We start from the raw sequence: 13,000 nt of genomic DNA, 5'->3' as shown, positions 1-13,000 counted from the left end.
ATTTCTATCAAGGCTGATCTCTCGCTTATATCACCTCTTATACTCACTCTTTCATTTTAATAGTTTTTACATTTAAGGACATAATAAATAGAAAGAAAGATTTAAAAAAAAACCCCATTGTATTCTGCTTTTAAAATTATGTTGAAATGGCTTCACTTGATTACATCACATGATATTTAACAACATTTTATTATTTTAATAAAGCTTAAGTCCAAAATCTTTCTTCATTTTCGAGAATGTGTCAAATTAACAAGGTTTTCAGACATTCACACGACTCTTTTCCATTTCTAGACTCAAGAATTTTAAATTATTTTCTTTGGTAATTTGGGATGAGTAGGTCTTAATAAGTTAAAACCTCAAGTGATTTCTGTATACAGTGTGTTGGAGTGCAGAGGACAGTAAGTCTGTTTTATGTTGGAACTCCATAATGAACAATAACTTGTAATGTCACATCAATGCTTGAACCTAGTTTTGTGGAGAAAAAAAAAAAAATCTTATGAAAACTGTTTTTATCAGAAGCCTTATGTTTGTCCTTCAACATACTGTTTTTTTTTTTTTTTTTTGTTGTATAAAGCAAGATGTTGACCTTAAGCTGAACAACTTCAAGTGTAAAAACGTATGGCTGGGATAATCAGCATCTTGTTTTGCTTAAAATGTAACGTCTTCATATGAGAAATCATAAATTAGTGCCGCAGTTTAACAGAAGTAACAAAGGTTTTTCCACTTGTATTTATTAACAACAATCTACAGTATTAACGTGTGTTTTAAGCAAGTTTATTGATTTGGAATTTAACTGTATTTTTATATGTATCAGTCTTATTATTTTTGCTTAGTAGTTTTATACATCGTTACACATTATGATCATGTTTGAATTACCAGTGCAGCAGGTGGAAGCTTCTTGGTGCAGGTCCAGTTCAACCCAAACAGATCCCTTCCTGCTTTTTATGCAGACTCCAATGCTTGTTAAACCAGGCTTGGCAGTAACGTCTGCTCTGATGTCTGCCCAAAAAAAAAAGAAAAAAAAAGACATCACTGTTTTAGTAAGACAAATGGTTTCTTTTACACCTCACATCCAAAAATTAAAAAAAGAAAAAAGAAAAGATAAAATGTTTTTTTGTATATCAGAACCAACTTGTGTCTTTTATTCAAGGCCAGTAAAACAAGGATTTGTTGCTACTTTCATGTCTGCGCTGGATTATAGTGATAATCTAACTGCGTGCATCCTGACAAGGCAGCACAGACTTAAGAAAAAAGGATTGTCTTCATACTCAGGCTTTACTCCTGAGATAGCAACACTGACTTATCTTCCTTCCAGAATCAGCTCCAAAAACCCCTACAAATGAAGAAGCTGATCTTGCTGGATTCAGTGCAACTGTTTGTGATTTGGAGTCAGATTATTTAAGATCTGCATGTTTTGACTGACACTTATTGACTTGTTATAATAGAACAAGTGCATTTTATGCAGACTTGAATGTAACTTATACACCACTGTGCTGTTTCCATCTCAGCCAGGAAGCTCTAGAGAAAATATTTTTCTTAGTTAGATAACAGTTATAAAAGTCTTTTGAGATGTTTTGAATCAAGGTGACGTCCTCCATGTGTAGATAGAACATCACATAACAATACTCATTGTCAGTCCAAGTCCACTTATCAGAGCAGACTGACTGTGGTAGTAAATGAAACATTGGAATCATGCTGTGAACTGATGGCAGCTATACTGATTGAGCTGAAACAGAATAAACAGGCTTTTGAAGTCTTACCATTTACCTATGAGTAAATGTGTGTGTTGGGTGAATTCAAATACTTCTCGTCTCATTTTAGTTGTCATCAGGTCAGGCTAGGCATTACAGAAAGAAGCCTTTGTTGCGAGTTTTTATGAAGCACTTTTGAAATCTCTTGCTCATTCTGTTGTTCATCACATCCCTACTTTTTAACATCGACGGACTCTCCTAACTGTGTGCAAATTAGCTTTCCGGGGAAGATTTGTTCAGCCCACACAAAAGAAGGAAAACTATTTCACGGAGCGCCTTCACTGGTTAAGATAGTGTCAGAATCATTGTGAGTTGCATTAGTGAGCTGCAACTTCATCTGATGGTCAGTGGTTTTGATCATGAGACTATGACAAATGTGCATTATTTAGTGGACTTCTGAGATGTTTCACAAAGCTCGATTCTAAAGCTTGCTTTAAATGGTTTATACATCTGTTGGTTGGGTAGATATAACTAAGGCCTTGGACAGAAAATCATGTGTTTTGAGATCACATTCTGTGCCTGATCCACACGCACCAGATAGTCTTATGTATAAATGAATCCAAATAATCTTTTGGTACACAGTTGACTTCAATACAACAATCTTAAAGAGTGTAAATATTATATTCGACCCTGGTTTTCTAGCTGAAATCGATTCATGGTATTTTATATAGCTTATAGTTAATTGTCATATTGACTGTGGACAAAGTCTGGACTGCAAATGGAGTACTTTATCTGAGCCCAGTATTGTAATAGATGAAAAAGCCTCATATCATGCACAGCTTTCTTGAGAGCAGCAATGATGTAGCAACACATCTTTGGAATAAATTCTTTGATGCAGTATTGTTTTGAAAGGATGCTGTTCTCTGCTCTCTTTGTTTTCATTGGAAGGTCTAAAATATCTGTAATTTAGAAACAAAACCCTTTTATTTGAATTAAACCATGATATGGGTGCACTGGCCAGTCACCAATACTCAATATAATAAAAGATAAAATATCTTTGGGTAGCAACTTTTCTCTAGTTGTCAGGGACTGCCTCACAATTTCTGTAGGAAAATTATGGCATATATGGCATATAACCATGCAAATGAGTGGTTTTATAAGGCTTTGTCATGACTGTTGAACAGGTCTGAGTAATAGATTAAAATTCAACATATCTCCCATGTAGCTCTTAAAATGCCTTTAGTGTGAACATGACATGCGATGGCAGAATCAAGAAGAAAAAACAAAAATTTCTTTCAAGGAAAATACCTGTTCAGTCACAAACTTTGTATGTATTTACTCCTTTAAGTCACTTGCTTATTCACAACATGTTTCAGCAGTTTTGCATTATGGATGAAAAAATGTTTTTCTGGAAACAAAATGTGCTTTTTCCTCTTATTATAAAAAAAGAATATGGAGGTTAATTCAAGTAATGGTGTTCCCTAATTAGCATTTGGATGAAAGTCTGTCAATGATTCACTGAGACAAATATGAAAAATATACTGTACACAACACAATTATAATTGTGTCCATAAGCCATAAGATAGCTAATCTTGGAGCAGGGTCTTTGCATATAAATAAGAGAGTCACATTTCTTCCTATGTAAAGGTATTGAAGTATTTTTTTAAACAGAAATATAAAACTATTTTGTATATTTTACGTTTGCAATCTAATCCAACAGCTACTGTTGATATTTTAGGCAAGATCTGGCCCACAAAAGCTGTTCAAAGAGAAGAAATTACCAGAGTGTAACAGATAAAAATCGGAGACAATGTGATTTTTTTCAACACCACAGTTGTGGTGCCACTTGTAAAACTCCATAATAACTAGTTGATACATGTGTTTATGCTGTACAGCCTTGTACATTAGATGTATATCATGACATCTGTTGTCCAAACAAAGCTTTCCATTGTTGCAGTCATTTCTGTCCCTGACTTTGCTGTCAGTCGCCCAGCAGCCTTCCTGAAGACTTTACAAAAAGCATGCAGTGCCGCGGAGGGAACCACCAAGCAACTGATCTCGTAAACACAATTTGTATTCCTGTTGTATGAGAGAGAACATTTCATATTTCTTATTTCCATCATATTGCAGTGACACAGGCAGCATACATGGTTGACTTTGCATATATTTCCATAAACAAGTCTTGCAGCTACTATGCTGTTATTGTGATGGGACAGCTATGTGATTATCTTTGGCTTTGACTGAACCTAAATGAAGCTGTGACAGCAGATATGGAAGGAAGGATTACGTTACATTATTCTACAGATCAGGGCAGTCATGTCAATCAAATTTCACTCCTTATCCTGCAGATCAGGGAAGTAAAATCGAAATAAATTTCTCAGCAGGAGATGAAAATAACAAGCTTTTAAGATATTGTCATGACTGCCCATATTGATTTTCCTTTATGTATTTTACCAAATGGTATTTTTAATGTGGTGCTTAATAAAAAACGTGTTGTCCCTGTGCTATTGGTGCATTCAGTAAAGCTCTGTTCCTCCTTGTTAAAGAGCTTCTGAGGGTCATCTTTCAGATTTGTAGCTTATTTTTGGATTTGTCCAAAAAATATTATATTTCCACAAAAGTGCCTTTGTGCCATTGCAATGGGATACATTTTATTAGTCTATTTATTAAAATAGAAATGGATCCAGGCTCTGCTATTTCATAACACAGCTTGTTTTTCTTCTCTGCACCATTGTGACATGTATTTGAGAAATGAAGTGTATGTTCCATGTTTGCTCTTCAGCTGGCCCTCAGTGATTTAGTGACTTGTTTTCTCTTTAGATCCAGCCTTTGAGGGTTTTATATCACATAATAAAAGAGAATACAAGTTATACTATTAAAATTAAGTTGTGACTGCAAAGGCACATGCTGTAATCCAGGCCAACTAACACAACTAGCCTCATTCATCTTATAAGAGACAAACAGAATAAAATAAAAAGAAATAAAAAATAAAAAATGTCTTTGACTGCCACATATCTTCTTATAAAACCAGAAAAAACAACTTTTAGCCACCATACTTATCTACTAATCTTCCTGGGTTAAACCAATGGCAAAAAGGAGGATTTGATACCAGCTAATTGCTCACAGATCTGATTTCAAGCAGAGCTTGATGAGTGTTGCTTATTACTTGTTAACACTTTCCTTCTTTTCCTGATGCTGCCAGTGTCAACAGTTTTTCAGCAGCGTCAAGGTTTTTAAATTGTTTCAACCTGCACTATAATGATGACAAATATTTGACATGAAGCACACTTATGAGGTCATGTGTATAAAAATGGTGAAATGCAGATTATAAATGCAGATGAGAAAGGCAACTCTTGTATTTGGTGTGTTCTTGATAAAGGTCATCAACTTGGATAGTTTTAATGATATTTTACTTAGAAAGTTTCATATATGTGAATTTGATTTCTGCCTCATTTAAATTAATTTCAGTACAACAGAAAACTACTTTGAATTAAATGAGCAAATTCATTTCCATCGTAATTATTTTAGACAAAAACACAATTAAATGACTACCTCACAAAAACAACTTATATTATGTTATATTATATTATATTATGTGCCCTACAGTAGATGAAACAAATCTGATGCTTGGTTCTTATAGACAGATCTTAGTAGCCTGTGAGTCTTATGTATCTCGATATTCATCTTTTCTCTAACTAGGCTTCTGCCGAAATGTTGTCACACTGAGCCTGCTTCTAGCTTGACAACCATTATAGTTCTTTCAAGAATGACCACACACCTGGTTCCATTAAAAGTCGAACTCTGTGTGTTTGCTCTATAATTGGTCCTCTTTTTCCACTGGACTCAACTTTCATAGCAGATATGCATTAAGTAAACAAGAAATAAGGAAAAGTAGCTAAACATATACTTCATACATAGTGCATTGGACTAGTCAGCATGGACCTTGGACGCTGACTCCTACATGTCTCCACTTGTGGTAAGCTAAGAATAAAACAGTATTACTTCTCTCCTACGCTAAGTCAGTAATTTTATCCCACAAGTCTTTGTGTTTATTAGATTGTCTCACTAAAACCAGTATATATGTTTATTCAAAGAAAAAAAATTTGTTGAGCCCATAGCAGGTGTGCCCAAGTCTAGATCTTGAGATCAACTGTCCTGCAACTTTTAGATGTATCCTTTCTCCAATACAGCTAAATCAAATGGCTGAATTTCCTCATTTGCATGTCATCGGCTCTGCAGAGGCCTGGTAATGAGTTATTTATTTGGTTCAGGTATGGAAAAAAGTTTGCATCTGAATGTTGCAGGATAGTACATCATGAGGACCGAAACTGGGCATCCTGCCCTGAAGGACTGCTGTCCACCTTTCCAGGATAACTCTCCAACTCCCCCTTGTGGTCAAAATGTTATCTCCAAGCTGGAAAAAAAAAGAAACCTTTTACACGCATACATACACAAAAGTAGGAATGTGACACTAGTTAAAACTATCATATGAATCACAAGTTAAAGCTTTCTAATCTGTTGTGGAGAGAAAAGTAATTGGGGATTACTGTTGGACCCCTTTAAGACTTCCTCTGTGGACTGTTTTTGCTAGTCAAGTCTTTTTTCTGTATTTCAGTGTTTGAGACCAACATTGCTGTAGGTTATGCATTAAACCAAATAATTAAATTCTATATAGAATTCAATGTGTTAACATCAATCAATGCTTTGCGTTTCAAAGCATATATACATGTACATTAATACACCATATATATTTAGTCTAGATAGATAGATAGATAGATAGCTAGATAGATAGATAGATAGATAGATAGATAGATAGATAGATAGATAGATAGATAGATAGATAGATAGATAGATAGATAGATAGATAGATAGATAGATCTGTGGATGTAATATAGACCTAAAAAATCTCGATATGGATTTTGGTGAATTCAGTAGATTTTAAATAGTTTACTTTATTACGTTGGATATATTTGCCCAATGATAAAAAAAACACTTCTCCTTTCACATGTTAAAATATAGTTATTAGTTGTTACAAAGTACTTTTATCCTGTGATATGAGTTTTATAAAGTAAAGAATCGTTTTTGTCTTTTCAACGTTGTTAGACCGTTGCTGTAGTAACCAATAATAGCGTGGTTGTGCGTCCTGAAAATATGTTCGGCTATTGTTCCGTTTCCAAAGCTGTCCGTAGCGAAACAAGGACAAATAAATCTTTGAGCAGGTGTCACGAACTATCTAAGCTTTCTGTGAGCGAGACACGTGGAAGTTGATACAAAATTTTTTCATAAATTGCTACTTTTAGAAACAAAAACTTATCATCAACGTTTTATCAGCAACAATGCTGGCGTTGTCTTAACGAAAAACAAAAGGGTTATTCTGTATCAAGTCGAAAAGAAACAAACTTCAGCGGATTCGTATTATAAGGAGGGTGAAACTTGGCAGTACACAAGCTAGCTGGAACAGCTTGTTCTTGCTCGTTTTAAACATGGACGCGGTCGTAAAATTCACAAACCAAAGCCAAGGAAAGGATCGTTTATTCAGGTAGGTTGTTTGGAGCACTTCTGACGCCGTACGGCTCTAATCTGGTGGTGTTAACTAAAAGTTAAATCAGAAGATAATCCTAAACGGAATCCCGTGAGTCGTAACTGTCGTATTTGTCTTATTTCAGAGCCACACAGTATGCATGTGCACTGTCCATATATTTACTCAGAAAAAACACAGAGAGAAAAGACCTTGTGGCCAAGCTGAAAAGTCTAGAAAACAACATGAGTACTGGACGAAAATGTGAGTACATGTCTGTCAAACAACATACTTGTTCAAGTTGAGTTCATCAAATGGGATTTCATTGTAAATATAACCATTCAATTAACTAAATTAAGCTTAATTAAATGTATGTCTATATTTTTAATGGAAAAAAGTTGGTAGGATCTTGCGGAACACGATGTGTAGTTTGACCAAGATGACAAAACACTTTTTGAAGTCATTCAAACCAAACAATCTCATTAAGTTTTCCTTTCCAAACTCTTAAAAATGGCAAATAAACAGTAATGGTGTTTTTTGTTTTGGTTTGTTTAGCCATCATTTGTTAGACTTTGCCCCCAGAAACCTTGTTACAATGTTAAATTTCCAGAATATCTTATCTGTAAGGACACAATGAGCAGCACTGTTTACTTTGTATCCATTCAATGGAAAAACAAATATATATAAAGTAAATAGCTACTCTTTCCTAATACATTTAGGATAAATAGACATGTTGACCTTATTTTCTTCACTAACTCGGGATCTTTATTCTAATTTACAATCTTCAGAGATGCTGTGTGTATTAGAACAGAGGTCTACATCACTGCATATTCAAAGTATGCAGTGATATTAGCTAGCTTAGTTTGCCAAATATAAGAAGGCACTTTCTTAAAACATAAGGTGCTCTTTCACACAACAGCCGTGACTGACATTTATATACATGAACTTGTAGTAGGATGTTATAAATTCCATGAATTTAAGAAAAATCTGAGGTAATGAAATAAAATAATATCTACATTTATCAGATCTTCTTGTCTTAATGTTAAAGGGATAACATTTATGATAGTCTATGTGATCCACTAAATATATATTTGTGAGAGAGTTGAATGACAGGTTTCTACGAAATTCCATGTCATATTTTCAGGTAATCTTTGACTCCCTTATGCTTTTAAGGATAAAAAGAGACAAATCTTCTGCTATGGCCAGAATATCTTATTATTAATATTATTGTTATTATTGTTATTGTTAATACATTTTTTAAAGGCCCTCAGTATATTTCATGCCAGCATCAGGTCTTATGGTTGGTCTACATGTTGTTGTTTTGACTTTCTACACATAAAAACCGCCAACCAGGCCAGAAATTTTGGGGTGTAGTGATGGACCTAGACCTGCATTTTGGAAAGAAAAAAAAAACAAGGGAATAACATTCAGCTTATGATCAATACATATAATAATTATTATATATATTATATTATTATTGTAATATTGTTATAATATTATTATTATTATTATTATTATTATTATTATTATTATATATATATTATATTATTATTGTAATATTATATTATATTATAATAATTATTATATATAATAATATATATATCAAGGGTAAATTATCTGATGTCAGAGCAGGACCTGGAAAACGGGTCCATGTTTTCATCTTAGTCTACTCGATAACTGTAACAATGTATTTATAGTCTTCCTTAAAAATCTGTTAGGCGGCTGCAGCTAATTCAGAACTCTAGGCTGCTAAAACAAAGAAAATAGACCACATCAGTCCAGTTCTGAGGTCTTTACACTGCCTGCCTGTCTGTCAGACGATGGACTTGAAATGGAGCGTGAGAAGTGGTGGATGTTTCTTGTAATGTAGCATCACATTTGTTCCTGCTTTTTTACAGTTTAGTGAACTTCTTATATTTTAAGGAGAGTTTTGTAATCTTGTTTGGCATTCCATGTCTTTTCCGTCTCTGGACATGGATAAGGCTGCCTGTAGGTACATTAAAGCTTAAAGCTTGTACATTACTGCTACTGCAGTTCCAGAAAGTGTGGACATGTGTGATCTGCACAAGTAAACTGGCATAAAGCATACCTTACCTCTCGGATGAACTTTTAATGTTGTTTAGCTTTGAAATTTTGCAGCCTTGGGATGACTAAAAAAAGATTTTTAAGCTTGAGATGGAAATAAAGGCGAGGGTAATGCCTTAAAGCAGGGTCAGGCAATAGATATCTTGTCCTTTATAATGCTGTTGCAATGAAGCTTTATAAAGGCTAAAGAAGGGTCACAGAGGATGCACCGCCTAAGTATCTCTCCTCTGTTTCAGAAGCCGTTGTGCACCGTCTGCTGACCTGATAACTATCAGGGACTTTGATCTCAGAATTTATAAGTAAAACCTTCTAATTCAGTTATTCACAGAGGGATTCAGGAAGCAAAGTCTGAAAGGCTGAGCTATAAATGTCATGTATGGGTGAAGACCTTGACCTCTGTCTTTCAGATTATCAAGCATGATAAGGTCGTAGTTCAGTTTAAATGTAGCTTCACAGTGTTCTGCTAAAACTTGTGGTTTGCAACTATGAAACGTTGAGCTGGCATTTCATATCAAATTAATTCCTGCTCTAATTCCCTTTTCTCCATTCTTTGTCAGTGCTCAGGCTGGGAAACACAGCAAACTCCATTGAGGCTGCCAAGCGAACCATGCAGCTCTCTGACCGAGTCCTGTGTTTGTGCCTCACTGCGGCCAACATCAACCGCGCCCTCTACTTTATCTGCGATAACGTACTTTGGGCCAAAAGCATCGGCCTAATCGGCAACATCGACAAGGAACGCTGGAGCTTAAATTCCTCTCGCTGGTACTTGTACTCGTTAGTGATGAATTTGACCAGAGATGTTTATGAAGTTGTGCGGTTGATGGTCCAGAAAGGGAGAGATGAATGCTTCAAGGAAAAAATGGACCAGAATCTCGGTCAGTCTCCTGAAGTAGCGGAAGTTGTCATCCCTCAGCTCGATGCTTTTGTTTTCCTGCTTTTAGAAACCTTAAAGTCCCATCCAGCTGTTGCCTTGGACACTGTGAAGAACATTTGTGACCTCTTCATTCCCCTAGACAAGCTAGGCATTTACAAGTCAAACGCAGGAGTGGTTGGATTTTGTGGGCTGATATCATCCCTGATTGGAATTATAACCCTTGCACAACCCACTTTAAAGATTAAACCGTAATTGAGCTGAAGATTAAATTTGGGGCTTGCTGAAGTTCAGCGATATTCCTGTTTTACACCAACCCTAAAGCAGACTCAGCTTAACTAGATTCCAAAGTTGTTTTTTTTTTTTTTTAAATAACCTTTACTTAATACTTTTGTAGCATATTTGAATTCAGTTTTAAATGCGTCTTTGAAAGGGAGAAAAAGGATACAACTGATTTTTTACTCCTTTACAAGACCTACAGGGAGAATCTGTCATTCCTGTCGTCTACAACACCAACAGTTTTATAACTAATACTTATGCAAATAGCTTAAGTGATAAAGGCTTTTTAAAGCCGACATCTGTATCTTAAGTTGAAAATGTTAGGTGCACATCTGTATGTGTGAGAGAGACTTCTACTTTAGGGTCTTTTGCTTTTGCTACGCTTCCTGTTTTCTGATAAAATGCTGCTAAAAGTTTTGATTCAAGCGATGAGTTCCCTGCTTCTCCGCAGTGAAAGAGAAAAAGTGCAGATTTCTTCGTGCATTTTCTGAGGCGAGCTCTGAACTTTAGCTGTGAATAGATTGTACTTTGTATTTAAACTTGGAGAAAATGAAATGGAGACTAATAAACTATCTCTACTGCATATTGATTGAGCATTGTCAGGATTGTAGACACTAATGTGTTAGTCTGGATGACGTATTTAATTTTTAAAAATTTTTTGGGATGTTTTGATCTGTATCAGACCCAAGTCAAATGTGTACAGGGGTAACACCTTAAACTTTTCCTTTCAAGCAATGCAAGAGTTTGGATCCTCAGAGCTTATCATGTGCAAATGTTGGTGTCTGGTGTTTGGTTTGAGTTGCATCAGATGTACTGTGAAAAACGTGTTTCATGAATTTCTCCACTGCTGCAGTTGTCTGAAATTGTTAAATGCTCAAGTGTGAGTGACACCGCCCTCTTCAGGAAACACACAAAACTTGTAGAATTGAAGAGCTTTATTTTTCTATTTCACAGAGACGACAATACGCTTTATTTTAAAAGCTTTTCTCAAGATGATGACATGATAAAGCATCCACCATCGAAAAATTGCAAAAATATATTCAATTTCCCTTTAACGATACTTTGAGTTTCGCTGTGAAAAGAATGAACAAACTATGCAGAGATGAGTCCCATAAAAGAAGAAACATATAAAGCAATAAATAAGGACATTTGTTCTCCTAAGTAGATAATAAATTGCAGTAATTTGTAGCTGAGAAAATGTTAAATTTAACATTTTCACTTTTTTTTTTTTTTTTTTTTTGTCCCCAGTACCGACAAACCATCAAAGCACACCCATATGAAGAACATTTTGCTGGGCTGGAAGTTTGAATGTTTAATGAAATCCTGACTGTTTCTAAAGGTTAAGTAAGCAAATAATATTAAGTAGCTGTAAATCTTATAAGGTCAGATTTTCATCATTGGAAAAAGTGTTGAAAACGCCAGTGCCAATACAGTTTGTGCATTTTACAAGGCATCTGAGATTCATTTTCTACCGACAAAAAACAAAAGAAAAAGAAAAACAAAGCACTTTTTAAAAGTGTCAACAGTGATAAACTACAGTTTGCAAATACAGCTGGCCCTTTTTTCCCCTCCCTTTTTTTTTTTAACTTAGGAAACCAATATTCAAAGGATCACTGCAAGGCACCGTCAGTAGTTTGCTCCTGCTACCATTAGAAGGAAATGCTTTCTTTAGGGGGGGGGGTGATTTTGAATTTAAAAAAAAAAAAAAGCTACATTTTTTTCTCATTATACTGTGATAAGTCTGAAATTTTCCCCCAGGAAGTGTCACTCCTGATGCCTGATTTGTTTGTGGGAATCCCGTCATGAGAAACGTTCTCTAAAAGAATATTCTATGCAAAGACTTGTCATGTAAATGGTGTCCAACTATGACATGATGATAATCAGAACTGTTTCAGTACCTTTCTGTTTCAAATGCACTAAAAATATGCAAAACTAATAAATTATTTTGGAAAAGTGTGTGCTGTTGTCTTTTAATGCAGCTGAACAAAGCAGCATTTAAGTACCAAAACAAACGCAGGCACTCCATGTTGGGTATATGCATGCTGCACATCTTTGTTAAAATGCATACACACAAACAAATCCGATCCTGAGAAGACATCTAACAAACGTGATGACGTACCAGAGCTTTAACGAATTCCCTGTTCTTGCTTTGGTCATATTTAAAGCTCAGAACTGGTTAACACTTCCTGGGCTCACAGTTATCATCTCTCCAGTTGTCAGTGCTGATAAATATTACTTTCTTTGCCATGTTCATATGTGCTAATTTCTTCCTTCCACTGACAGATTCCTTCAAAACACACCAGAAGTACTGAGTATTAAAGTTCATATGATTGCAAAAGGGCTGCTCAATGTGATGGAAAACCAGCATTTAAATTGCGATATCCCGAGAGGAAAAGCACCTAGTTTAGTGTTAAATCCTGCAAGGATTCTGCCTTTTGATAGTGGTGCTTGGTAGAATTGAACAGTGAAATGAATTCCTGTACATTTCATGATTATCTGAAAGGCAATACAACAACAAATGAAGCTAAAAACAGTAAAATATTAAGACACACGTGG

At 35.2% G+C, this 13,000-nt stretch overlaps 1 protein-coding gene across 1 annotated transcript; it reads left to right on the top strand.

The window, feature by feature from the left end:
• The first annotated feature begins 6,949 nt into the window (after positions 1–6,949).
• pex11a (peroxisomal biogenesis factor 11 alpha) lies at positions 6,950–10,530 on the top strand. The gene is made up of 3 exons (XM_079254968.1): positions 6,950–7,230; positions 7,358–7,473; positions 9,852–10,530. Exons 1-3 carry the CDS (start codon positions 7,175–7,177, stop codon positions 10,418–10,420), a joined length of 741 nt encoding a protein of 246 aa, XP_079111094.1. The 5' UTR covers positions 6,950–7,174; the 3' UTR covers positions 10,421–10,530.
• Positions 10,531–13,000: the final 2,470 nt, after the last annotated feature.

The sequence above is a fragment of the Telmatherina bonti genome (genome assembly GCF_933228915.1).
Source record: "Telmatherina bonti genome assembly, chromosome: 2".
Lineage (NCBI taxonomy): Eukaryota > Metazoa > Chordata > Actinopteri > Atheriniformes > Telmatherinidae > Telmatherina > Telmatherina bonti.
The sequence above is the reverse complement of the archived record's forward strand: the minus strand, read 5'-3'. Positions and strand labels throughout refer to the sequence as shown.